The sequence below is a fragment of the Neospora caninum genome, chromosome VIII (assembly GCF_000208865.1).
Source record: "Neospora caninum Liverpool complete genome, chromosome VIII".
Taxonomy (NCBI): Eukaryota; Apicomplexa; class Conoidasida; order Eucoccidiorida; family Sarcocystidae; genus Neospora; species Neospora caninum.
The window spans coordinates 1,527,870-1,554,829 of NC_018395.1; the positions used below are offsets into that span (position 1 = coordinate 1,527,870).

The 26,960-nt window shown below is 51.6% G+C and overlaps 3 protein-coding genes across 3 annotated transcripts; 1 reads left to right on the plus strand and 2 right to left on the minus strand.

Moving 5' to 3' along the window:
* Nucleotides 1-9,138: 9,138 nt before the first annotated feature.
* On the minus strand, nucleotides 9,139-11,706 carry NCLIV_031930 (putative sepiapterin reductase; the record flags this gene model as incomplete). Its single annotated transcript, XM_003883389.1, has 6 exons — nucleotides 9,139-9,233; nucleotides 9,383-9,695; nucleotides 10,092-10,260; nucleotides 10,509-10,548; nucleotides 10,874-10,949; nucleotides 11,521-11,706. The coding sequence occupies 6 exons, from the start codon at nucleotides 11,704-11,706 to the stop codon at nucleotides 9,139-9,141; spliced, it is 879 nt and encodes a 292-aa protein (XP_003883438.1).
* A 3,204-nt stretch (nucleotides 11,707-14,910) lies between these two features.
* NCLIV_031940 (conserved hypothetical protein) lies at nucleotides 14,911-18,764 on the minus strand (the record flags this gene model as incomplete). The annotated part of the gene is made up of 6 exons (XM_003883390.1): nucleotides 14,911-14,972; nucleotides 15,271-15,393; nucleotides 15,720-15,809; nucleotides 16,007-16,078; nucleotides 16,486-17,402; nucleotides 17,788-18,764. 6 exons carry the CDS (start codon nucleotides 18,762-18,764, stop codon nucleotides 14,911-14,913), a joined length of 2,241 nt encoding a protein of 746 aa, XP_003883439.1.
* Nucleotides 18,765-21,553: 2,789 nt separating this feature from the next.
* Nucleotides 21,554-25,248, plus strand: NCLIV_031950 (putative thiF family domain-containing protein; the record flags this gene model as incomplete). Its single annotated transcript, XM_003883391.1, has 7 exons — nucleotides 21,554-21,660; nucleotides 21,842-22,046; nucleotides 22,569-22,842; nucleotides 23,316-23,404; nucleotides 23,846-23,948; nucleotides 24,498-24,646; nucleotides 24,955-25,248. 7 exons carry the CDS (start codon nucleotides 21,554-21,556, stop codon nucleotides 25,246-25,248), a joined length of 1,221 nt encoding a protein of 406 aa, XP_003883440.1.
* Between the last annotated feature and the right edge of the window lie 1,712 nt (nucleotides 25,249-26,960).

Below are 26,960 nucleotides of genomic sequence, written 5' to 3' on the forward strand. Positions count from 1 at the left end.
AATCAACGCTGCGGAACAGAGACCGCCACGCAGATATACATGAAGCGGCGTGGCCAAAGTGTATCCGACATTGCGTATTCTTAACAGAGGGAGACTTTGTCAGACGTTCTGTCACGCTCAGGCCATCATTCGAAGAAATCAAGCTAGGTTTTTGCGATCCTTCATGAGGGGCCGATCGCCTGTCATCCTGACGGGTTCAATTCCAGCCCGATATATATAAATATGTGCACATATTCCCGTATGCTGATATATATGATTGCATGCAAGAGTGCATTCATGTGCTGAGCGGCTTACTTTCGTTCCTGGAAAGAGCAGCGTCAATTTGTCTCTCGAGAGGGAAGCGAAGGATCGACTTTCCTATTTGCGCCTCCCGCACCGAGAGGGGCAAGGGAAGCATCTGCAGGAGGAAAAACAGCTGTGGCAACAGTTCACCCGTTGACCGTGTCATGCCACGCCTTCAAAGCCCCACATGAGCCTGCGTCCAAACCCCGATTACTGCAGTCCAACGTATATATGCACATATACCTAAATACAAGTTTACACCAATCACTACAAAAACGCACTTCTGCATCCATTGCCTACGTTTGTGCGTGTATATGCACTCCCGCACATGCGAAAACCCATACGCGACAAATCAAAGCAAGCACTGTCACTTTTTTTCCTCTTATATCTACGGTTCCTTGCGGCCGCTTCCTTTCTTCCTCTGTCCTCGTGTCTCTCTCTTTCGGTGGATTTCTGCACTTTTTTCTTGTCCTCGTTCTTTTGTCTGGTGAAAAAGCACCTGAATGTGTGTGTCGACGGGCCGTCTGTGGTCCGGCCATCGTTCTGGAAGAAACTGAAACGTTGCAGCGCAGTCGTGCTGGCGGAGAACGTTTTTGACTACATGCCTGTAAGGCAATCTTGAGCACAAAAGTAACAAACCCAATTTGTTTCAAATCGCACACTCTCCGCTGGTCTGACCTCTCTACCGGCACAACTCAGTTTCGAGTCTATGCATCGTACTCCAGACCCGGGTTTCAATACATATATATATATATGAATATCAGCATGGAGATATATATATCTGTGGTTAAATTTTCTTTCTGTAGATGCGTGTATGCATATCTGCATCTATACAAATGTCTTTGCATATATGCGGGTATTTCACTACAAGTATAGTAATATGTGTATGTATATGTATGTATTTATACATGTGCATGCATGCGACTGGATAAGAACAGCACTCTTACTTGTGTCTTACCAGTCCTCTCGCGTTAAACCTCTGGAGAGGTCCCTCACACAGCGCTTGAACAGTCGAACAGGCACTGCATCACTTCCACTTCCTGGCCGAGGTTTGCCGGAACTGGCCGCTTCAATCGCATTCGCCGCGAACAACTTGACCTCGGAAACAAACTGAGAATGACAGAGAGAAGGCATGCATGCGCCCCCATAATTTCAATCGTACAGAGGTATACCCATCCAGGCAGACTAACGCGGAGAGTTGGAGAGAAATGCAAATGTTAGTATATACGCACATGTCGAACCTCGCTACCTACACAATGGCTACCAGTTCATTTACATTAGCCAGTGTGTACCTGTGCAAGCATGCATGCATATGCAGATACAGGCATTGACAGCCAAGTGCAAGCATACAGACACATCGAGTTTAACTACCTGAAGTTGGGGTAGCAAGAAACTAGTGGATGGGCGTTTTTGGCGAGGCTGACCTGTTCTGGGTCCATGTCGTCTCTGACTGTGAAAACTCTTTTGTGACAATCAAAAAAACGGGAATACTCATCGGCACTCGACTCTCTTGTCTCGCCTTTCAGTAGAGTCACGCACGCCTGCGGTCCCCCGCAGAGGTCACTGAGAGCGCGGCAGTGCTCCTGGAGATGGGGAGAAAGGCGCAGGAACAAGCCACAGAGGTATTTGATGAAAAGGCTTTGCGTGTTGAGTCCTTTACCAAGCGAAGATATATATATATATATATATATACCGACACCAGACACGACTACGAACATAGGGGCCTGGAGTGGTTCCTTCATTTAGACACCCTCTTCCAGCTGTTTCTCGCTGTCACTACGGAGAGAGTGTATTTTCTCTCAGATTTGGGGAGTAGGTTCGTGTCTTGGTTCGGCGTCGGCTTTTATTCTGGTGCACAGTTTGGGAAATGGCCAGTGACGACTTTTGTCTTCAGGGGAGCGCCGGATGCCGAGGAACTAGCAGAGGCCTTCCCATGCTCCAGGCAGTCTGCGTCCCAACCTCGCAAGGTAAACCCCCGTCGCCCTTCCCTGGAGTAGATTTCGTCCCCTTACCAGACAAGAAGGAAAATTATCGAAGATGCATCCGGATTCCGTCATCTGAGCGAGAAGGTGTTTTAGGCGAACTTTGCCTGGAGAGACAGAACACAGGAAAATGGTGAAAGATGCTTGCATTTCACATGCTACAAGCGTCAGACACCGTTCCCTGCAGGCTTCTCCACCTGTTGACTCCAGCCGTCTCTTGTCGGGCAATGGCGAGATACGCAAACTTGCGTTCTTGTGAAGAATTCTGCGTTTCTTGAACGGGACGCATATGCGGCGTGCGCGCTGCCCACTGTTAAACTAACACGATTCCCTTGTACAGATGTACATGTCGGAAACAGCTCTACGTGGCGAAAAATAGGAAGCTAGAGAACCGGGGTTCCTTGTTTTTGAGGCTAGCCGGAACTGGCATCTCGACAACCATCCACCCTCTCCGTTAAACGCTTTCTTCTAGAGGGGCCGAGGCGGCAAACTATATGCAGGAAGGTCTGCTGTGCCACGTCACACCGCTGGACTCTGTATACAGGGAATATGAATGGACTGGGGGTATCGATGTATACATATAGAGAGAGCTGAAAGGTCCCGCACGGAAAACGGTGCTCTCAGGAAGTTGATTCAGATACGCCTACTCTCCTATACACACTTCCTGAATACATGCGTGCTCCAGGAGAGCGAAGACGTATGCTGAGCGGTCAATATATATAGACGCATATGCATAAAGAGAAAGAACACGAATATGTATCAGTCTATGGATGTCATTGTAATTATATGACGATGCGAGCACATGAACTAACATATCGACATAGGGGGTCAAATCGTCCCTCCGGCTCAACTAACCCACTCTCGAGATCAGCGGCTGTGGCGGCGACAACTGCAGCCCCAGTCGTTTGAAAGGGTTCTGGATCGACGGTCAAGATGGACATCTCGAGGCTGTGCGCAAGTTGTGAGATGATCGGCGCAAACTCTGCCCGCTTTTCTTTTTCTGGAAAATGGAAAAGCACACGGTCCTGTGGCGATCCGAATATCCTGTGGAGTGCCTGCCCCTCCGAATCACGTAATTCAAAGACGTAGATCACTGTCGTGCAGAACTACCTCATCTGCCCCTAAATAGATAGATGTTGTATATCCCAAAGAGTTATAGTTATTTATTCACAAGTCTGTGTAGGCACGTTCTTATACATATATATATATATATATATATATATATATCGGAGATCAGAGTGAAGCAGGGAGCTCGTTTTGTGCATTCGGCAACGCTTCGTTTTGTCTCTTTGTCAGGTCAAAAACCAAGCAACTCACCGTAGAACACAAGTAGACTTCTTCTCATTCGGAGGCAGTCCACCGCCTTTGCATCTGTAACTGGCATGATGTATTTTTTAGGAATAACTGCAAAGTGATTCGGCACTATCGGCGTATCAGCAACCATGACATAATGTGTCCACCTGTTTTCTAACCCGTGTCTAGGAAGCATTTTCTCGAGGAGGAAAGCGGGGTGTACAAACTGGAAATTGCTTCTTAGAAACGTGTTCACCATGTTGATTCTTCGCAGCTCAGCCGAAGACCATACAACGTATTGGACCCCGTTGTGGATGGCCTCCGTTATTGACAGGTCAGCATACACCCGGAAACAACCCTGTGGAAAGGAGAAGGAGCGTGCAAGCCGATCTTGACGTTTGTCCTCTCGAGCGTTTCTGCTGCTCCCTGGAGACCTGCTTGCTCGGTTCTCTACCCACGTTTGCCTATCCGAATCATTCTGCGTATGTGTGTGTGCGGGACAGTCTTCATGAAATGGCGCTCCATCGTGAGGCTGAGGGGGAAGAGACGATTGCCACAGTTTCTCGGTCCGCATTTCGACTTCATCTACTATGCCAGGTCCTAGTATCTGTGTCTCGAGGACTTGCTGGCGAAAGTGCGCTTCGTTTAAACGTGCAAGCTGGGAGAGGAGAGCATCAAAGTCACTATGGTCGGTCTTCGACGGGTCCCCGCTGTCATAGTCAACGTCGTCCATCTTATACTTCTTGCCAAGGAGATCAAGGAACCCCAGATGGTTTCCGATGAAGTCGCCTTCCGGCGTGAATACGACAGGAGAATCATCTGCGCCATCCCAGTCTACACGCAAACACGGAGCGGGAACAAAGAAATACTCCAGCGCTGGCGCCTATCTATCTATCTATCTATCTATCTATCTATCTATCTATCTATCTATCTATCTATCTATCTATCTATCTATCTATCTATCTATCTATCTATCTATCTATCTATCTATCTATCTATCTATCTATCTATCTATCTATATATATACATATACATGCATCAGTGTGTAAACGTATTTAAACGGATATCTCTATGTGTTTATTTATATGCAGATCTTAGATGGGCACGAACCGTTTGTCGGCCACCAGATACTCAGCCCCTTGAGCCCGCGCGTCAAGACCGGGTCTCGGATGAACTAAACGTTGTGAGCCGTCTTTATTTCTTGTATATATCTTAATACATTGCCTACACATTTATGCAGGCATACGTGCCTGTGTACAGAAATATGTAAAGGGTCTCGGAGGGCCTGTCGACACTCTTCAAAACTACCGCAGCTGCTACCTGTTTCAGTTGATGGTTCACTTGTTTTGAAGTGTTGCCTTTTCTGGATGGGGGACAAAGAGAATGGCGTATCCGATGCTCTCAGCATTTGTGCCAATTCTTTTCTTTCCGCTGTTTCTTTTCGGGATCAGTCGCCGCTGGATGCTTACCGATGAATCCGAACTTTTCTTTGAGTTGCTGAAAGTGACTTTTACATTCTGTAGGATCTCGTATATCGAATTTGACGATGACATTTGGATACCGACGACACAAACGACTCGCCGCCAGCTCGCAGTGCGCGAGCTTTGGACAGTTGCATCTACCGGAAATGATATACACGGTCATTTTTCACGCAATCATTTTACACCAATATGTGACAATACGTCTAATATACCTAGGTGGATATATAGACGTATAAATACACATCTACAAACGGAGCGAAATCTCAACGTACCCCTTGTTTTAGCTATAAACGTGTATGTCCACCTATGTTCCTAACTTGTTCCCCGTCTATCTCCCTCGTTACCTGCCTTTATTTGGCTACCAGTTGAGTGTATTTTTGCTGCCTGTTTGCGAACCTATCTCTCGATATGCATATCTCTTTCAATCTTTCTGGGCCTGCGGATATGCCTGTCGGGCAGAAAGCTGGAGAGAGGCTATTGCACCGCTGGAGGGAGAATGAAGCCCTCCGAAAGAACGGGTGAATTTTTTATCCACATGCCAGAGAGCCACGGGACCATCAGTTTCGCCTGCAAATCTCCCGCTTGCGAAACTGCAGGAGGGATTTCTGTTGGCAGCTCAAATATTGAGACACCGAGGAAAAGCTGTTCATCGACGAGAATGGTTCGTTCGCCGTCACAACAGATCGTTTCGCTTTCTCGCTGATTTTCAACCGATCACGCCACGGGTATCTAGCATGCGCGGCCTAAACGGAGGCAACTTTAGAGGAGACCGATCTGGGCGGAATGAAGAGATACAAAGGGCGACTCTGTCGGGGCAATGCCCAGAACAAGAAGCAGTAATTTCTCCGTATTCGTTACATAAAGTTTGTTCGGCGAGTCACTGAGACAAGAAGTCCGACGTAAAGAAACTGATGGATGTCGTTTTTCGCGGCCACGCGTAAAGATCAGACTCTTGCGCCTTGGATCAGGACGCCTTGTCGAGACTCTTGCGCCTTGGATCAGGACGCCTTGTCCAAGAGGCTCGTGTGTGTGTGTGTGTGTGCACAGAAGAAATGCAAACGAGCCTCCAGCATGTGCCTGCTTTTTTTGTTTGTCTTCAACCCAGTGTATTTGGCCCTTCACTCGTGACAGATTTTGTGGCGATTTGTAGGCACCCTCGCCATTTTATTTGTGTAGCTGGTTCTAAGCTGGGATTAGTATTGCCACCCAAGCAAGCAAGGCGATGGGTTTCGTTATATCGCTTACTATAAAGTCTAGGTGCTGCCCTCCCCTCTGAGCATCCCTTCCATTTGAAACACACTTTTCTCCTCGCGCTTAAGAGTGTTGCCATGCGACGGGCCCCGCACTCCTACACATTAACATTTGGACAATACAACGAAGTTGTCCGTCCCGCCCAAGACCTGAATGTCCTTCTTATTTTGCCTTTTATTTCGGAACGGCGCATCTGGGTAGCTCTGTCATTTTTGCCGCAACATTTGTTGTAACTGGTTCCTTCTCTTGTTTACTTTTGTGCGCGAACCTGCCGCCCTCTTGCTTGCCAATCAAAAACGTCGTCTTGCTGAACACTTACCTTTAGGCAGTGAGGAACATGGCAGCGACGAAGTCCATCCAGACACCCGTCACTGATGACGAGCATTTTAAGTCTCTCATTTACAATGCAGAAGACCCCAGACTGTTTGTGGTCGATACATTCACTGCTGCATGGGGTCCCTGTCAGAGTGTGCTCCCTGCACTCTCCAGTTTAGTGCCGTTGATCGACGACTTCGAGGAACGGTGCCAGCTCCTAACCGCCGATTCAGCCTTGGTCCCTGAGTTAGGCAAGTATCACGGGACATCCCAGCCAAAATTCCTGTTCTACAAGGATGGGACATTGGTGAAAGAGATCACTGGAGCTGACGCCCCTGCAATCACGAAAGCGATCTTCGCGTTGATTCCCGAGGCTCCCAGGCCTTCGTAGAATGCCAAACACGATCTCCTGTCGCTCCTTCCTGAAACTGCGTCCTTCGACTCGATAAAAGTGCAATTCCCAGCATTTACGCCTTCCTTCTGCTCAAGGGTGTGGACAGGAACGCGAATCATGGTACGCAGGCGCCGAGTCTAGTCAGGCGCGCTGCGAGAACTAAGAACAAAACGCAAAATGAGGAGCAGAGCTGAATCGCACAGACGATCTCGTCGGATCTTAGGGCTCTCTCTGGCAGGCCGCATGAAACCAGCTTGCAATGTCAACCAAGACTCCCTTTCTGATTAAAAACACGTGAAAGAAAGAGGCTGCTTCTCATGTGACGCCCGTGCACTGCTTGATAACACGAATCACAGGTTCTAATTTTTCACAGATTCTAATCATTGTGCGGGGGCCTTTGGTTGTTGTGGAAATGATGGGAAAGAGACGACAGTTCCCACAAACGAAAGGAGGGGGGAAAACGGACAAGTGCGACCCCTGATTTGCCAGCCGAGTTGGAGTTATATGTGTTTTAGAGTTTTCTCAGTGTCCATGCCTCGAGGAACAGGGGGAGTCACGAGTAGATGGAGGCTGCCGAAGAGAGGCAAACGCACTCGAGTCCTGTTTGGCTCAAGGAGCATTTCGTTCATGCCATCAACAAAGCCATGGAGGTAGCGCGTAATGTATTGGTATCTTTGTAGCTGCGCGAATGCATATATTTAGATCGATAGGCAGATATGTATTTCCGTGCAACTCGACTCGGCGACAAATCGTTGAGCGTCACAGAGGACTTGGAACTGACAGAAGCCGTGAGGCGATTCAGAGAGGCAACGACTTTAGGGAGTTCATTGTACAGCGGCGTAAGAACGTCAGATTTTCACACGGAGATTTAGGTAGACCGTTAACTCCTTTTGGGGCCTCTAATGTACATGTCTTCGTCACGAATGGTGCATCCTCCACAGCCTTGGCAAGCGTACGGCCCTTGCTCCACAGTTGTCAAGCCATGCTGTGATATGCACCAACTGTGTCTATGTTATGCAGTGTCATCGGAGATAAACTCTAGATTTAGCATTCTTCTACAGCTACAGTAACTGCTGTTGTAGCGGTTAACCTTTCCTGTTCCTTACGTCCTAGGGGCATGCAATACCAATCAGATTCGATCTAACGTCGAGGTCGTGTCCTTTCTCTCTCAGTGAATCCCCTTCGGTTGTTCTCACCTATTTTTATGTATTTCTTTCCCTAGAACCGTATTCTCAGAAGGTTGCTGGGGGCCACGTTTGAGAAAGACAGCCCTTGCCGTCTCGAACGCTGAAATTTCTACCACGTTTCTGCCATCTCTTCGTTTGGAGACCTGGTGTGTCTGCCTCTCTTCTCTCCTTTCGTCTTCTTTGGCTCCGGAAAAGCTTGTACCGCTAAGCAGTGGCGATACCTTAGGAAACATTCGAGTTTCTTCGCTCCCGGTGCACCGCGCGACGCGACTCGGAAGAGGAACTCCGAAAAAAAACAGAAGCGTGCGGAAAAAAAACACATCTGCGGCCTTTGTGCTGTCGCTTTTGGTTGATCCGTACACCCCCCTGTCGAGGAAGCAGCATGCCAGTAAATCCGTCTGCCGTTTCTTTCTGACAAACTGTGAGGCAGCGCGCGGCGCAAGCGTCGGAATCGAGTTGATGAAAAATTATATCCGTGAATACATGCACGGAACTCATTTATACGTTTACGTAGATGTGCGCAGACGGCTAAAGATGTACAGTTCACTCCGATGTTGAAGTCACACAATCTGCCCACGCAACCCAGGATGAGAAGCTAGTGACCGTGGAGAACACATGACACCACGTGCTCACAGACGAAACAGAAAGCAGGCGCTTTTCTTGAGGGCCCGCCAACAGACACCGCTTTCCTCAGTACACGATCGTACACCCGAAAAAAGAGAAATAGAGAGTGGACTGAATGAAGCGCAGACGCTTCGTATGGTTCTGATACCAGCACTTTTTGTGGACACTCCCACAAGATGGTTCACACGTCACCGGACACAGCACGGGTGAGTTTTGTTTCAGGGGTTGAGATTTCGACAGTCGATGCGCCCCAGGTTCCCTCCAGTGTCTGACCCAGTTGCCGAAAACGGCAGTTTCTCAAATACGCGGAAGGGCCACCGTGTCCCGCTTCAGAGGGATTTGATGACGTCGAAGACGTCGACATGATCGCCCGATTCAAAAGTGTCGGCTGCCACAAGCTTCCACATCAAACTCGCGCTGTGGCCTGAGAGTGAAAAGCAAAACACAAATACCCCTGGCTATGGGGTCGGACGTTTTTGAACGAAAATCTTTGTGACACAGTGTGCACATTCTTCCGAACCGGATCTGTACTCGGTTCCGTAGAGACGAGACCTGCTCGTTCGTCTGACGCACCTGGAGCCCAGTTGAGGGTTTTCAAATCACACATCCGCAAGTTTCCGCACGCCTTTATCTCCGTCGCCACCACGCGCATCAGCATGTCTCTGGCGGCCTTGACGGCGCAACAGAGCGGGAGGGACGGGAACGGCTGTACCCCTGCGAGGGACGAGATTTGGAGAATGCGGACGACGCCGGGCTTCCTGCCGTATGCAACCGTCTCGAGGAGACAATGAAGAAAGCGGGAGTTCAAGATGGAAAAAAAGGTAAAGTTGAGGTCGATCGACCGGCGAATGTCGGCGCTGGACGCTTTCTGCAAGTAGCACGTGGGCTGCACCCACCCTGAATTGTGAATCAAATACCTGAGTTGAGACAGAAAAACAGAGGCATGTCCTCGCATGCAGCTGAAAAGGAAAAGCCACACCCCCGCACAGCAAATGTGTACAGACACTGAGGAACACACATATGTATCTATGCAGAAGGACACAGGCGCCTGCTTGAGGGATGAACGTAACACGCACCAGTTCACATTCGTTTCCATCTCTCTAGAGATTTTAAGGTGCATATGGATGAGCCTCGGCAACAAAACCGATAACCGTTCTATTCGAGTGATGGCTACAGACACTCGCTGGCAGCAACACGCATCTAGCCTGTAGTTTGAAAGAGAACAAAGCACTCCTGGCGACATAAGCGGAGATAGAGAATAATGCCATATCCACAAGCCTACCTGCGTATCTACATGTAGTTGTGTGTTAAAGTGGACCTGCAGATGAGACAAGACACAGACGTCGATGGAAAAGTTTCCGTACAGTGCATCGAAGTCCGCAAAGGATTCCGAGGCGAAGATGTCGTCGACGCGCTTCTCGAACGCGTCGTCCACGACGCCTACGTCAAGTCTGCGAGAAACAGAGAAACATCTCGACCAGAGTAACGGAAAACAGAGAAGACGCGGGCATACTCACGGTTTGGTGTGAAGTGGTACAATCGGCAGGCATCCTGGAGCAAAACAACGGAAAGGCTTCCTGAGTTACGCGCACTTTTTTTTTCGACACACGGTGCGCGAATGACCGCAGTGCCGCCGTCCCCGCTGGCACAGAAACGATAATAAACCGTTATACACACGCGGCGGAATGCAGACACCTACGCATCTCCGCCCAGCGCAAAGACAGAGTTCACGGAGGCCGCTGAAACCGAATTGAATCGACAAGGAAACACCCTCTCTGAATGCAAATCGACCGAGACTCCTCTCCGCCTCGTACAAAACCGGCTCTAGCTTATCTTATAGTTCCAGTCGATTTCGACACTCTTTGGACATACACATCTAGATATACATATATATATATATATATATTCATGCCGAAGATGTCGAATTGGTTTACCAATACGTTATCTACAGATGTGCAAGTGTCGAGATCTTAGTCGCCCACACGAGTACAGTATGCGGCACAGAATTAGTGGAAGCTCTGAGCAAGAGGAGGGAAGGCAGGATACGCATGCGAACACGTTTACTTGTGGATGGTGTAGGTCGCCGTTTCGAGCTCCTTCTTTGCCGCCTCCCCAGTTTTTCTTGCATGAGATGTTCATCCTGAGGAAGGAGACAGACGACCCACGCCGGTTCGCTCTGACCAGATGGAAGGCCCTGACGCCCGCCCAACGCCCGTTCTCTGCCGTTCTCAAATTTGTTTCATCTCTTCACCTTGTGCATTCGTTCGACAGACGAAAAACGGTTTTCTATATACTTGGGTCCAGAAAATGTGCGTGCGCATGCACGTGCATATATATATATATATATATACATGTATATACATTTATATGCATGTGGGAAGGAGTGGGTGACAGTTGGTATTGACATAATGGTCCGTGCAGATATTGCTTGGAGCCCCCGTGAGGCAGCATAGGTTTGAATCGTAGGGATGGCCCTTTTTGTAGCCTATGCATTCAGGTCACTTGCACTTGACGAGAAAACCACTCGCAAAATGTCACCACCTGCATATATTTATATACATATATATTGTAGCACGGAAAGCCCGACTTACGCGTGTATACATATGCGTCAGCATATATATATATATATTATACATGTCCAGTAGATAAGCCTAAATCGAGCCGGTGTAGACTCCTCAAGAGATGAGTCATTTTGCATTGGAGAAACGCACTCTGCCGATGAGGACGAGTTTCAGTTCTGCGCGGTCTTGGACGTCTCGCCATTTCTTCTCCGCCTCGAGGGCTACAGAACGCCCACAGCCTTTTGAAGAGCCAATCAGAAAGACAAGAGATTTCGAAGGAAATAAGTTGCCTGTCTCCTTTCCACTGGTGCTCTTTGTCGCAGGTGCGGTCGCCATTTCCAGGATCTGAAAGGACAGAGACGCTCGCCAGAAACAGTGGAAACTGATGCGGTCATGCACATTCCTCCGTACATACAGAAATGTGTTAATTCTTAAGGTCTTGCGCGTACATGTGTCTAAATACTTATACGTATATGTAGAATCAAACAGATGGTATACACCGTTGTTCACAGAAACCTACAAACACATCTACGTATCCCCCCGTAGAAATACACATCCCCCTTTGCACATACACATCCCCCTTTGCACATACACATCCCCCTTTGCACGTACACATTCCCCTTTGCACGTACACATTCCCCTTTGCAGATACACATTCCCCTTTGCACATACACATTCCCCTTTGCACATACACATTCCCCTTTGCACATACACATTCCCCTTTGCACATACACATTCCCCTTTGCACATACAGGTCGATTAGTGTACGCTGGCGGAGTTAGCCGCGATGAGGAAGGGAGGTGAGCGAGGACTGGGCCTGGAAATGGACAGCCGCGAAAAAGCGGTCTCTGAAGCGTCGTTTCGAAGAAAAGATCTCGTTTCTTCGCGGGGTTTTCTTTTTTAGGTCTCCTTCACCTTCATCGGTTTCTGTGCAGCTGCCAGCGCGCCGACGAGTCTCCTGTCTCCACGAAAAGTCGCTCGGGCGCAGGCGTCCTTGTTCAGGCGGCGTTTTCGTGCCGAGACTCGGTTTCTGAAACCGAGCGAAAGAAGAAAGATGTGTTTCTACAAGTTGAACAAGAAAGGCTTCTATGACCTACGGGGCAGAAGAAGGGAACTGTGTGTGTCGCTCGTATTTGTGTGTGGAAAGCGCTGCTGGAAAATGTGTCTCTCACTCGCGAAAGTTTGAGTCGCTTCCGCTCGCCGTTGTGGAAGCAAACTGTCTTTTTCAGCGAAGGGAAAGGGGAAAAAGAACCTCGCGAGGGAGGCGGTATTCCCGCGTCTTCACCAAAGCAATCACGACCTTTCGCTAATCACAAGAAACGGACTTCACTTGCGCTGTTGCGCCTTCACTTCGCGTCGAGTAAGGCCCCGCAACATGCCAAACTTTTAAAAAGGGCCTTAAATACGTTCCCTCTCATCCTGGGTGTAGTAGACGAGCCGTGTTTGTCGCGAGGTTCCAATTCGGAAATTCCAGGTTTGCCGTTTTCACAGGATTTTTTGTTGACGCAGACAAGCCGAGAGACTTCGTCCCCGAGTGCGAAGCTGGACTTGCTCAAGATGGGGAGAGTCAACACCCTCTCAGGTCTCCTTCACCACACACACTGCGTACGATTCTTCTATGCGTAGGCACATATCTACACGTGTGCATGCGTCCTACTGGCAATTTAAGGAATAAGGACGGACGCTTACATGTTTCTCAAAAGAGTTCTAACGCTGAAAGATCAGGACAACTCTCCGAAGTGTCTGTTGCGGTCGGGTAGATCTCCGCGCCGGCTACCTTCATCCTTTCTCCAGAACCAGCTCTCCTGCTGTCTCCCTGTCCACACGTGCATGCAGTGATAGTGAGGCGTCTTTCCTCTCGGCATCGGGAGGTGAGTCGGACGGAGAGGCTCTGGGCGATGTGTGAAGAATGATTCACTAGCAGGCACACGCGTGGCCGTGCGAGGAGGCACAAAAACACTAGTCGTGCAAGAGAGGGAAAGTTCTGTTGACAACAGACATACTTGAAAGAAGATACAAACACTCTCCAAGTATATCTATATATGCATATGTATCGATGTACGATAGTTTACAGGGATGTAAGTGCATGCGGTCCTCTGGCTACGTATTTTTGATGTACAGGCGTCCATTGAGTCCTTCAGCTGGTAGGATCCGCGAGAGTGCTCAGACGATTTTGGAAGAAATGAGAAGCTGCAGGGCTCGCAAAAACCCCATAGAGACGCTGACGGCTCCATCCTCAACAAGTAGAATTGAAGCCGCGAGAAAAAGTACGGGAAGCACCGACAGACTAGCCGACGCCTTTTCCCGGAGTTTACCTCTCGGATTCTGTCGTATATGTATATATATATATGTATATATATCAAAAATATAAAGCTAGATATGCAGATGTACATACATCCACAGATAAGGACGTGGCCATGTATAGGCAGGTAGAGGTGTATCCACGGAGTCTACGCCGATGCATTTCCATATACACAATGCATTTATATCTCTTAGAATCTCTGTATCAAAGGATCCGTAATGTATCTCTCTAACTTAGACTACATCCCACGTCTATTCCTGGATGCGTGTGTGTGTGCGGGGGGGAAGCGCACGCCTCTCCTGTCTCCAGAGTTCCAGCCTTCTCCCTCTGATTTAGTAGCGTGGTTGTGCGGCCTCACTCACGGCCAGAAACGGAAATAACATTCAAGGAGAAAACGGAAACTCGCCCTCAACCTCTCCCAAAGTAGCAACCGCACTCGGCCACACACGTAAAGACACGCGACCCGCTTTCTTTGTGAGAGTCGTATCCACGCCGGACACAACAGCTGGCGGATTTCCTCATCGTTTTATTTTCGGTGACTCGCAACGGAGTCCGAGTACATCCGCCTCGGCATCTCCGCACGAAGGCACGTTTGTTGCGTACAAGGTCGCGGAAAGAGGGAAAGACCAAGGCGTCTGGTAGGGGCCATGAATCATTTTCAAACCGGGCCAGCCCAGTCTTCTTGCTTCCTTTGTGCCCCCACACGCAAGTTCGGCAGCCACGCTACCGCCCGGAAAAAAACCAATTTTTTGATTATACGCCGAGGTATTGCCTCAGTCGCCAGAACGGCCTGGCAGTCTCTCTTCATCTGTCTCGCTCACGCATCTATCTCTGTAGCCCTCTCTCTCTACAGGGCTTCAGTTCACGGATCTGGCTAGGGTTCAGTATGCATGCAGTCTACCTCTTGCCTTTTCTTCTCGTGTTTCAAGTTCGGAGGGGCCTTGAGCATGCGGCGGCTTACTCCCCACCTTTTCGTTCTTCCTCTCTTCCCCGTTTCCTCTGAAATGAGAACTTGTGTGCTTCTGAAGCGGCAACACAACACCCTTGCGTTTTGTCGGTCGCCTGCTCTTCGCCTGTTTCCTCAGCCCACATGCCACGCCTTCCCCCCGCCAGCGTTCCTTGAAAACAAAACCTTCAGCTCTTCAGCTCCTACTCGCTGTCTGCGTGTCCCTGTTTGCCGCATTCCGTCTGTCTGAAGCGGCCGAGAAATCGGAAGTGCGCGTCGCCTCGCCTTTGCTTTACTCGTGCTGCAGAGAGAACCCCGCGGCAGGGCGCTGTCGGAGAAAGCCAGTCAGCCAGCCTGCGAGCGAACACAGGGAACTCCAGATCTTCGCCGATAAAAGTCTGAAAAAGACGCAGCGGCAACGGCACAGCGCCTGCCACGAGACAACGTGTACATCCATCTATATAGAAATAGAGAAACGGATGGAGATCGCTCTGCATGCATGTAACTGTATTTCTTTCTGCTTCTCTATATAAAGTCAGTGAATCGGACGATAAGTCTGTGAAAGGACAGCCGACAACCGACTGCACGCGGAAACGATGAACTGTTCCCTAGCGAATCTGTCTGACTCGGTGGCGGGGTACGCGGGACTCACCGGACACGATGGAGAAGAAGTAGGGGACCGCGATGTCCATGAACGCCGCCGCCTTTTGCCCCCAGAAGGACGACGCGGCGCCGAGGAGAAACGCGAGAGGAAAGCCGACGGCCCACGTGACTCCTGGAAAGCGCAAGTCCCCAGAGACACGCGTTCAAAGTCGGGACGAAGGGCGAACGAGGGGGTGAGGGGGTGCGCCTCTCTTGAGAGATGCCGCGCAGCGACGGAAAACCGAAAAAGAAAACGACAAATGACAGAGCCAGCTACCACGCGCGTGCTGGGCTTTGAGTGCGTAGGGACGGGATCAGAACGAGTCAAAACGCGGGGGAGGGACGCCCCAACAGAGGGGTTCGACGACAGCAACGCCAGGTTGCAGAAATTCCTCCCCTTTGCGCCCGTTCTCTCAGACGTCAACAGAAACCAACTGCGAGAGACTCCGCGGCACTCACCTAACAGCGCCAGAGACTCGTGCAACTCGACCCGCAGCCGCTGAGGCTCCTTCACAATGCAGTCCGGGGAGCAAACGAGGAGGCCGCCTTCTGAAGAAAACAGTCGACACAAATGCTGTCTCTTTGTCATCGCAATCTACGAAGCGCCCCTCACGGGGGATCACCCGACATCCCTGACGCTCTTCAGGGCCCCTGACGGTCTCTCTTATCGAGCAGCTGTCTGTCTCTCTGTCTCTGAAATGATTCCCCATCGGAGAACTTGTGGCTGTAACGATCTGCACTCTTACGTTCTCGCATGAAGGCTTTCGGCTCCATCCCGTAGCGCTCGATGCGGTTCTCAATCTCTTCTTCTGTGTCCACTGCGAAGGAGACAACAAATGGAATCGCCGCAACACCCCGCATGCACAAGCGCCGCAGTCCCCCGCTGGCAGCCAGAGCGCTCTCTTCGCCCCACAGTCTCAGCCCCGGCCATAGCACCGCACCTGCGCACGTCGAGACCAACATGGCGAGACCGACATGGCGAGCCCCACAGGGAGACACGGTGTGTACCGGCGACTGCAAATCCGCTTTGGAAACAACAGAGAGTGGCACAGTCGACTTGCATGCGCATATGCACGCCACCACACCAGAAAGCCGCGGAGCGGTCTGCGCTTTTACGAAACTCTATTAACGCATTCCTGTACTTCAAATCGAATAGGGACCTTGTGAGTCTTTCCTTCTCGGCGAGCCCAATCGAGTTGTTTTCGAAGGAGACGCTGCAACGTACAGAGGTAGTCCATCGCCCCTTGCAAGTCGTCGAAGACAACGCGCCCGACAGGGTCGGCCAAGTCGACTTCTTCAACTTCCGCCGAGGCGAAGAGCGAGGAGGAGTCGCGCTGGACCGAGAACCACAGTCTGTCTGCCTCCTCTTCCCTCGGAAGATCCTGTTGTTGAAGAATGAGGAGGTGCACAAGGTCTTGTTGGGACGGCGCCGAGGAATCCGCGCCCGCCCGGTCGTCGCGCGCGTCTCCTAGCTCTCTGCCGCGAGGAGGGAGATCCCCAGGGACCAGACTGCTGTCGATTCGGTTGCGGTTCGACGCATGCAGCTCTGCCGGGTCCCCGCTGCTTGCTCTCGCGCTCTCCGCTTCATCCAGCCGCGCACCCGCGGAAACGACACGTCCCTCAGCGTCTTCGCCAGCGTCCGCTCGCACGTCTTCCTCCTCAGAGTCCACGCTCGCCAGATGGGGCACAGCCGCGCCGCGCTCGCTCTCCGCGGCTGACGTAGACACGGGCAGCGAAGGCCCTTTCGGCAGTGGCTGCCGCGAGCCTGGGCGAGAAGCGCGCAACGTGGCTAGTCGGGCGAGCGGGAGAACGACCGAGCTGCTTCGCTCCGTGCAGTACTTCCAGCAGCAGGGACACTTGACCAGGCGGTAGGGACAGCGGTGTTCGTGGACTCGCAGCTGCAAGGCATTTCGCGAAGAACGCTGCGCAGACGAAGACGGAGAAGACGAAGAGGAAGATGGAGCTGTGGCAGGGGCGACCGAGGACGCAAACAAAGAGGACGGGGCCGAGGCAGGGAGTGGCGAGACGCACGAGGAAGTAGCGGCTGAACAGGGTTCCTCGACCTTGGCGACGAACTCGCACCCGAACGGGAAGAACCGACATCGCCGGAAGGCACACGACGAGCGACGATGGGCATCGTATCTGACGAGCAATCGCACAACTGAGAGGGACGGACACACAGTGCAGGAGAGGAACCCAAGAGGCAGAAAAAAGCGGAAACAGACGCAGAAAAAAAGCAGGGTTCAAGAGTAGGAGAAAGGCGAGGAAGAGGGAAGGAAATGGATATGAAGATGGTTCACGTTGCGACGGGGCAACGTGTGTGGACCTGAGACCACGCGGCAGAGGCGAAACGGCACAGAAAGATGCAGGTCGAGACTCTTGACTGGCAGACACGAGAAATCGGCTTCCATACCGGACAGGGCGAGCGAGGAGGCGGCTGCGAAGCAGACGAAATGCATTCAAAGAAGAGAGAGACCAGAGAGAGTCAGGATATATATATCGGAAAGTGTTTCGAAAGAAGACTCACTTGTGCATGGCGACGACTTCGCCGCAAAGCTCACAGCGTAGGAGAAGCCTCCAGTACAGGGTAGACGTAACGCTGACGGCGGAGGCGAAAGACGACCCAAGAGCAGAAGAAGAAAACGCGGAAGGTGCACAGCCATCACTACCTTTGTCTCCATCCCGAGCGGCGAGGACGCGTTCATAATAGGAATCACACATTTTTATAATTTGGTCGGTCTCAGGCGTTCGTGGGTCAGGTGCGGCCTCCGCGGCCCTGCCCTCCCGCGCATTCGCTTCGCGTTCTCGTCCTGGGGTCTGTGTTTCCTTCTCCAGCGCCTGGAGCCTCTCTTCTTCTAGCAATCTCTGCACGCATGCGATCATGGTCTTTTCGTCCGTTCCATCGCCTGCGAGCGTAGTGTGTGTTGTCTGTTCTCGCGCGTCGATGTCGGCGGACCTGCCTCGTCCCCCTGCGCTTCTCTCGGCTTCTCCGTCAAAGTCTCCAGAGGACAAAACGGCGCTGATTGCTGAGGCTGCGGCAGAGGCGCCGTCCTTCACATCTTCCGCCGCACTCAGAACTGCGTCAGAGCCTCCAGCGAGGGTCGCCGTGACGGTCGCGGCAGCCGCGGCAGAGACAGCCGCCGCCGCCGCAGCCGCCGCCGTCGCCGCTGGGGTCGGCCCCAGGCTTCCCTGCCGGAACGGTGGAGCCCAACTAGCCGTCGTGGCGGTCGGCGGAGACTGTCCCCTGTCGGTGTCGGGCTGGCCCGCAGCCCGTCCAGGCGGCGGTTCCGACGGCTCGGCAGGGGAACGGGAAGCGGAAGAGGCGAAAGCGGCAGTGGAGACAGAAGAGACAGGAACCGACGGAGAAGACGGCGTAACGGAGCTCGCGAGCGAAGGGTGCGACTGCGGAGACGAGGAAGGCTGCGCGTCCCTCGAGGCTGTTTCAGGGCGAGCGGTGGAAGAGACAGCCGGAGGCCGCATGCATTCCAGGTCACTCGCTTTCATTGGTCTGTTACAAACCGGACATTTTTGCCGCCACTGGAGAGAGCCCACGAAGCAACCGCCGCACGCAACGTGCTGACATGGACCCCAGACTGGGCGACAGAGAACCTGGGGAGAGAGGCAAGGCAGGAAGAGGAAGACACGAGGACCCGCGGAACACAAGTCAAGGAAATTACGCGAGGGGAAGAGCGAGGAACGCAGCGAGGAGGGGAGAAGACCAACGGGAGGGGAAAAGGAAAACAGAAACACACGGGAACAGCGACGCGAAGCGAGGCCGAGAGGATCCAAGCCCACGAATGCAGGCAGATCAGAGGACAGGCAGCCACGAGCCAGTGCAGAGACACAGCAGAGAGAAGAGCATCACGACAGAAACAGACAAGCTCAGCGCAGCCGCAGACGCCCGACGAGGAACGCGGAAAAACCGGAAAGAGCACACCGAAGGGGGCAAAACAGAAGCGAATCAAGTACACTGAAAACCTCCCCGACACGGCTAATGCATACCGACACCGTGACAACTTTCTGCCGGCCGAAGCATGCGCATACCCATACATACACATCTATGCATGCATCGCGATATATGTAAGGAAATCGGTAGATAGATAGATATGCGCAAATAGGCATCTATCTGCATGCATCGGTTGCTACCTCCACGCAGACGTGCCTGACAGGAGGGTGTGATGGCATAAGGTTGTACTCTTTTCGCGTTAGGCAGTAGCACATGCGTAAGTCTTTTGACGAGATGTGGACGAGAAGCGTACCTGGAGACAAATGGGGCACGTGCTCCAGTCGACAACTTCCTTTCCGGCGAGGACTGTGTTTGCGCCGAGAGGGGAGGTGAGCGAGGGGAGCGAGGTGGAGGCCGCGAACGGCGAAAGAAAAGAGAAGATGTAGAAGGGCGGAAGAGACAACCTCTCGGAAGAAGCGTCGGAGGGAGAGCGACTGGAACGAGGAGAGGAATCTCCGAGGTCGGGGACTGCGCGCAGATTCGCCATGGTGGCAGGGACGACCCCCGCGTGCGGAAAGACTTTGTCAGAAGAAAGAAAAGAGAGGGAAGGCGAGACTGAAGAGACCCACCAAGCGCAACACGCCAGAGCGTTCTTCAAATCTGCATCATAGAGAAAGATACACGGGAGTGAGCGAGAACCCCGTTCGCGATCGACATATAAATAGATGGTAGAACTATGTGTATATCGAGTTACAGACGTCGCTATATAGAGAGATATACAGCTACGAATATATATTATATACGCAGATGGACTGAGAGAGCGAGAGGTCGAGACGTGGTTCTCGGTGTGTTGAAGGGTGTTTGGTACGCGTCCAGGATATATCTGAGAGGACATGCTTTGCCTGAGTTGGAACGAGACGAAGTTACAGCGGTCTGTTCAACGCCGCGCAGGATTCGCTTCGCTCTGGGAAGCCGGCAGAGGACGCGACGGAGCTGCCGTTCTTGAGGCACGAGAACAGGCGGGGACCGGAGAAAAGTGAAAGGGATTGGGGTGTTTGATCCTTTGTCAGAAGAGGCACGGGAGCAAAAAAATGGGTTTTTTGGAGCCTTCCGGAGGACGCGCTCGTCTACAATGTTTGTCCGCACGGCCAGAAGTTACCCGGAACGCCAGTCGCGTTTGAGATGGAGAAGGCGGAAAACAGAGAGTTTACTGGAGAGAAGGGCGGATGCAAAGTTTCTCCAAAATCGCGTGGACGAAGTCGCCTTCTCGCCCTGTGTCGTCCAGCTTTTTGGAGGCAAGGACTGCGGAATTTCCACGAGTCGACCAGAGCTGGGCACCTTCGCGGACACTCAGAGGTCGCATTCCAGTTCACAACCTCGAGGATTTTCACGTGTCTGTGCGATTTCTGCGTTCGCTATTCGCGAGAGTTACGCCCTTGGCGCGGAAGCGGTCTGGCTGCCAAAACGCGCGAGAACAGGGCGCACGAAGTCGGTAGTCCTCTCTAGAAAAGGAGACTGTCAGTCTTTCTTCAATCGCTTGACGCTCCGAGGGCCACAGAAAAAAGTCGAAAAGGTGTAAGCATTGGAGAGAGAAGGAGCGTCATGGGGGCTCGCGGGCAAAAACCGTGCGATTTTCGGCGCCGCGCATGTCCTGTGTATGTCGAGACAGACGGCGAGACACAGAACATGCGTTTTTGCGAATGCAGAGCCTTTCCTCCGCGGCACGCATCTTGCTCTAAATCCTTTTCCTCGCGTGTGGCCGACGAGGAAAAACTTCGTTTTCTACAGCTGCTGCGCGACGGTTTGCTGAGCGTCGCCCGCGCAGTGACCGCGGAGACTTTCCCCGCGCACAGATACGTGTATTCTTGGATGAAGATGCATGTATCTCTGTTTGCATCATCCCGGTCGTGTATTCATCGAGCATTTACGAAATCAGGACGAGTCGTTGTCACCGCGCAAACAGAGATAGGCATATCTAGATGTATACACGGTGCGGGACAAACGCAAGACACTACTAGATGAAGATGTGTACATAAAACGCCAAAAAAGCACAGACGTGTTTGTATGCTTTCCTCCCTCTCTGCTGGTGAGGCGTGTTCCTGTTACCCCTTCCTTTGTGGCTATTTCTTAGTTAGTTCTACTTCCCAAATTGTGGTTTCGAAGGCGCGGCGTGCGTAGCAGACTCTGCTATGCATCTCGTTCTCCCAGTTTCCTCCGCACGATTTTCTCTCGCGCTCTACCCTTCGTGTGTCCCAGTTGTTCCTCCTGGGGTTTTTCTTCTCCTCCCGCGTCGTCTCTGCTGTCCCTTTCCCGTTGCATTGCCTTTTTCTCCCGCCTTTCCTCGAAAATGGCCGAAACCCCTTCCGGAACGCCCGGTGTGCGGCCGAAAATCGCAGAGATGAGCGCCGTCGTCCGCGATGACAATCCGTACTCGCGCCTCATGGCTCTGCAAAGGTAAGGGAAAAGCCTCCATCGTGTTCGTTCCAGGCGTTCTTTCCTGCCTTTGCCCTCTTTTCTGTCCCCCCCCCCCCCCCCCCATCGCGTTCTCCGCTTCTTCTCGGTCACCCAGCGTGTGCGCGATCCCTGCACTTTGCCTGGCTAACAGTCCCGGTTCATCCTTCTCGACTCTTTGCAGGATGGGAGTAGTGGAGGAGTACCGCGCAATCAGAGACAAGGCCGTCCTCGTCGTTGGCGTCGGCGGCGTCGGCAGCGTAGCCAGTGACATGCTCGCCCGCTGTGGCGTCGGAAAATTGATTCTGTTCGACTACGACAAAGTCGAACTCGCCAACATGAATAGGCTCTTCTTCACCCCGAAGCAATGCGGCCAAAGCAAAGTTGAGGTCTGTTCGTCTCAAGTCCAATTCCTACAAAATCCTGCACTATCAAAGAGCGCTGTACACAGATTAATTGCATATATATATATATATATATATACATGTATTCGTGAATATATATGCATTTCTGTAACTGGATATATATATGCATATATGTGCAGGTTTGTATTTCTGTGCAATGATTTACGTATGCCGTTGGGTGAAAAGAACAGGATGTGGTTGAAAAAGTCGTTTCCGGCTCTCTGCGTACGTCACATGCAAAAGAAGGATTCCAGTTGGTGGCACGTTTTTGAGACGTCGCGAACGGGCTATTTTATACACATGGATGTCTGAAAATGTCCAACTCAAACAAAATGAGACTGAGGTCTTTCTGGTTGCCTGTATTTTCCAGTGTGTATGGTTGTCTCCTTTTTTCGTTTTTACCGTTGTCTTTTCTTGCACAAATGACGCGAAGTGAATGTCTCCAACGTTTCCGTTTCTCCCCGCTCGCTGCCGGGTGTCTGTACACCTGTTCCCGACCTGTCGCAGGCCGCGCGCGCGACGCTGTTGGAGATCAATCCAGACGTGACTATTGAAGCGCACAACTGTAACATTTGCTCCGACTTTGACCTTTTCTTTGACCGCATCATCAACGGCGGCCTCCCTGTGTCGTCTCGCTCGGAGACAGGAGAGGCCGTGGAGAGACGCCCGCCGGTGTCGCCTTCTCTCGAACAGAAGGGCCAGTGCCCCGTCGACTTGGTTCTCAGCTGCGTTGACAACTTCGCCGCCAGAATCACCATCAGCCAGGCGTGCAATGAGGCAGGTGAGAAAAAACGCAAGATTGAAGTGACGGGGTGATGCGTTTCGAGCTTCTTCACGAGACAAAAACGCGCCTGCAGCACGCGCCCCAACTCTTGCCATCAACTGCGAAAACGCGAAACCTCCTCTCTATTCAAAATACGTTTTGACTTCTACCGTTCGTCTTCGAAACGAGTGCCTAGTCAGGGGAGCGAACAGCCCGTGTTCACGGTGCATGGTGGCTCGTCTCCTGTCCGGTCTCTGGGGGCAGAGACGGAAAGCCGGGGTGTAGATACACCCCACGTGGAAACAGCCGTCAAGCTGCCCGCACTGTCGCCAGGCACAGCCGGGACTGCGTGGCAAGTCGTTCGCTGTTTCCTGTTTTTGCGTCGCGATTGTGGTGCGAACTGAGGCGTCCATCGACTCGCATGTTTGGCTGCTTTCCCGTTTCGTCCGTGTGAACAAATCGGGCCCCGGCTCTCCGTCGGTGTGCTGCAGGTGTTCTGTGGATGAACAGCGGCGTCAGCGAGAGCGCGACGAGCGGCCAGATCCAGACGTGCATCCCGGGGCTCCTCGCCTGCTTCCAGGTGAGGGAAGAGAGGGCAAAACAGAAGCGCTCTCACGGAGGAATAGGAGAAGGTGGGTATGGAAGTTTGTGGGTCTCGAGTGTTTGCCCGTTTGCGCGTTTGCACCTTTTCTTCAGGTGTCGCCAGGTCTGGATGTCGACTGTGGAAGATTGGACGTGTGTCTCAGGGTCAACACAAGTGTCTCTCGAATTCGGCACACCCAGTTCTCTCTTCTCACGGCTTTAATCCATAATCTTCCCCTTTGCTTCTCTCAATATGTTCAAACCTGCCTGTAGCTTTCGTGCGTGCCATATATATCTGTCATGTCTCTCTACACGCATGAGTGTATCGATCTCATTCCGTCTGTACATATATATATATATATGCAGATACATGCATGTGGAGATGAGTTTTCTGCGTGGTCGCCAAGCATGAGTCCCTCTCTTTCTGTTTTCTGTGTAGTGCGCCCCTCCGTACGTCGTGGCGACGAGTGGAGACGAAAAGGCCATCAAACGCGAGGGCGTGTGTGCAGCTTCTCTTCCCACGACCATGGGAATTGTTGCAGGTGGGCTGAAATACGGGGCCAGCTGTCTCTGTGCTGAAGCTAGCTACAGAGAGAAACGGCGGCATAACGAGAAAAGCTTTCTCAGGTGCAATACAAGAGACGCAATTCCAGGGCTGTTACAGACACCTCTTCGGGACAGCCCGTTATTTTCACATCTACCAGAAAAATAGGCAGGCACTCTGCCTGCATATCCATATTTACGTATATGTATTTGCGTTCCGTGCATATGCGGGCTGGACAAGTCTACGTTTGTGAATCCTCCTGTCCGCGTCGGCACGTTGGTAGCGAGGAGGAGCCAATAACCTGTCTTTCGATTGTGCGGCTCATGTGTGTCAGATCGTATCTCCGCAGAGGCGTTTTTTCCTTCTCCGCCTTGGTCTCGATCAGTCCTCTGTCAAGGCTGAGCCTGGCAATTGCGTGTGTGTATTGCTGCTCAGCTCGTACCCCAATTCTTTAACGTTTATCAAATTGGCAAAATGCTAAAAGAGAATGCACTTTCCGCAGCGCAACGAGTGGTTTTCTCATTCCTTCCTTTTTTGATGGGCATAGGTCTTCTCGTCCAAAATGCTCTCAAGTACCTTCTCACCTTTGGGCAGACAACGCCCTTTCTCGCGTACAATTCGCTCGACGATTTCTTTCCCTCCTTCACGATGCAGCCGAATCCTCAGTGCGCTGACGCGTGGTGCAGAAAAAGACAGGTAATTTCCAGTGTCTGTACAGTCCGCCGCAGCCACTTGTTCTCGGGATTAGACGCATGTATGTATGTGTATGTATGTACATATGTATGTGTATGTATGTATTTGCGTATACGTATAGCCACCACGATGTTCAAGAGTGTACATTTACAGAGTCTGTAGATCTCTCTATGTTTGTCGCATCGAAATGGGGGTAGGCCGAAACTGTCGGGCAGCTTGTCGGTGTCATAACGGAGACTAGGGCGTAGGCGTTCATGTTTCTGAACTTATCTCTCGCTATAACTTTTATGTATTCTTTTTTGTATTCTCAGGCAGAGGTTTCAGAGAAAGCGATTCCCCTTTCGTCTTATTTTTTGACTTCCAAGCAACAGACCGAAGCAGAGGGCGGTCAGAAGGCGGATGTCCATGAAGACAACCCGTTCGGCATATCTCTAGTGGACGAAGGCTCCAATTCGACAGCAAAGCGCCCGTCTTCATCTTCCGCATCTTCCTCGTCTCCCGCTTCAGCTGCCAACGAAGCCTCTGTGCAGCAAACAGAGAAGAAGTCTGTTGACGGCGTGAGCATTCACGATCTGATGGCGCAGATGAAGCTCCTGCAAAGTTAATTTTCTTTCCGTTTCTCCCTTCCTCTCTTGCAGAGCAGCGTTTTGGGGAGGCTGACTTTCTCTCATAGTAAAACCCACTTTCTTTTTTAATTTTATTTTCGAAGAAGTGACTCCATCCCTCAAATGATATGACACATGCCACCCCCGTTAGGCCCGACGCAGCACAAAACATATTAGAGTCCGTCTCTCTTTCGTCCTCGATGGAGGGTACATTGTCCAGCCTAGACCACTACCGAATTCCGAACAGATACTTTGAGTAACTAAAACAGAATCTAATGGTACTAGGATGTAGGAGATCGCGTAGGGCATGCAATACCAATCAGATAACTGAAGGTAGACTCCCTGTTACACATAATAAAATGGGATCACACAAATTCAGAAAAAGTTGCGCGACCCGACTTTTCTTTTGGCCTCTTCCTCTCGGGGAAACGTCAGGATCATCGTCCTCTGAGGCCGGAGAGGCTTAGATTCAATCCCGTGTCTTGTACACAGGAAATAACCTCCGTGCTGTTCTGCAGGCACCGCGTTCGAGCGCTTGCTCGCCGTTCCTCTCTGGAACATCGCTATCAATTGATACCGAGAAAGTATCCAGGAGGCGCCCTTTCCGAGTATATATAGACAAATTTTTCTGAAAAGACACGAGCTTTCTGTGTGGCGTGCGCAGTGCTAGAAAAGGCAAACGGGTTCTCTCGCGAATGCTCTTAAGAACAGTGGCGGGGTAAACACAGACGATGAATGTATCTATTGTCCAGCCTCTCTGATGGTAACACAATCGAACGCCTCCTCTTGCGAAGACAAACATTCTGTCCATTTACTCTTTGCATACGTTTGGTACGCATGTTTCAACGGGCATCGCTCTGTCTTTAGGAGGCAGAAGAGGGGTTTTAGGGTGCGCCTCTCTTTGTCAGCCTCTTCCAGATCGTCACGCCGAAGCGAGAGGATGCTTTTCCCTTCTCAGCAGCATGTTTGATCCCGTGAAAGCGAACCTACAAACTCTGGCTCTCGGGTCAGGTCTGTCAGCGTGTTAGAAAAAACAAGCTAGTGACTCGGGCAGGATCTCCTGCTTTCCGTTGGGCGTTTTCCCACAGCAAGCCGACTCCTGTTCCTCCCGAACAGGTCAGTGTGCATTTTTACTTCAGAGAAGTCGAATGCTATAAGCAGCGTTCTCTATTGAAAAGAGCAGCGGCAACAGCCTAGTAAGATCGATCTTCTGTTTGCAGATGGTACAAGTAGGCATCAGAGGTGCCTCGTCCCCGTCTGACGGCGGAGAAAAAAGACAATTTTTCCCAGGAGACCATGTCGTCCCTGTCGGAGACCTTTGCTCACTGATGAGCTGAAGCGGTGCCTATAATAATATTCTTAGCAAAGACAAACAAATATTGTTCCTGTAGCTCCTTTTTTCGAGGCAGTCGACGACGCACCCTCAGATGCGGTTGCATAGGGCGGGATGGCCCCTGCCCCTGCTGAGGCGCCTCTCTACACGGGCCGGGAAGACACGAGTAGCCAGTCAAACATGCTGGGAGAACCCACCGTGAAACAAAATCGCCACTCGCCATTAAGAGGGAAGAATGACGAAAAGTGTAGATCCCTCCCGGCTATTTCTGTTTCTTACTTTCGTCAGGCGATTAGCTAGTGTCCAATCCCCGTTTTGCGATGAGGACCTCAGTCGTGTGCGCCCAAACCCGCCGCGTGTGTTAGAAGGATTTATTCCG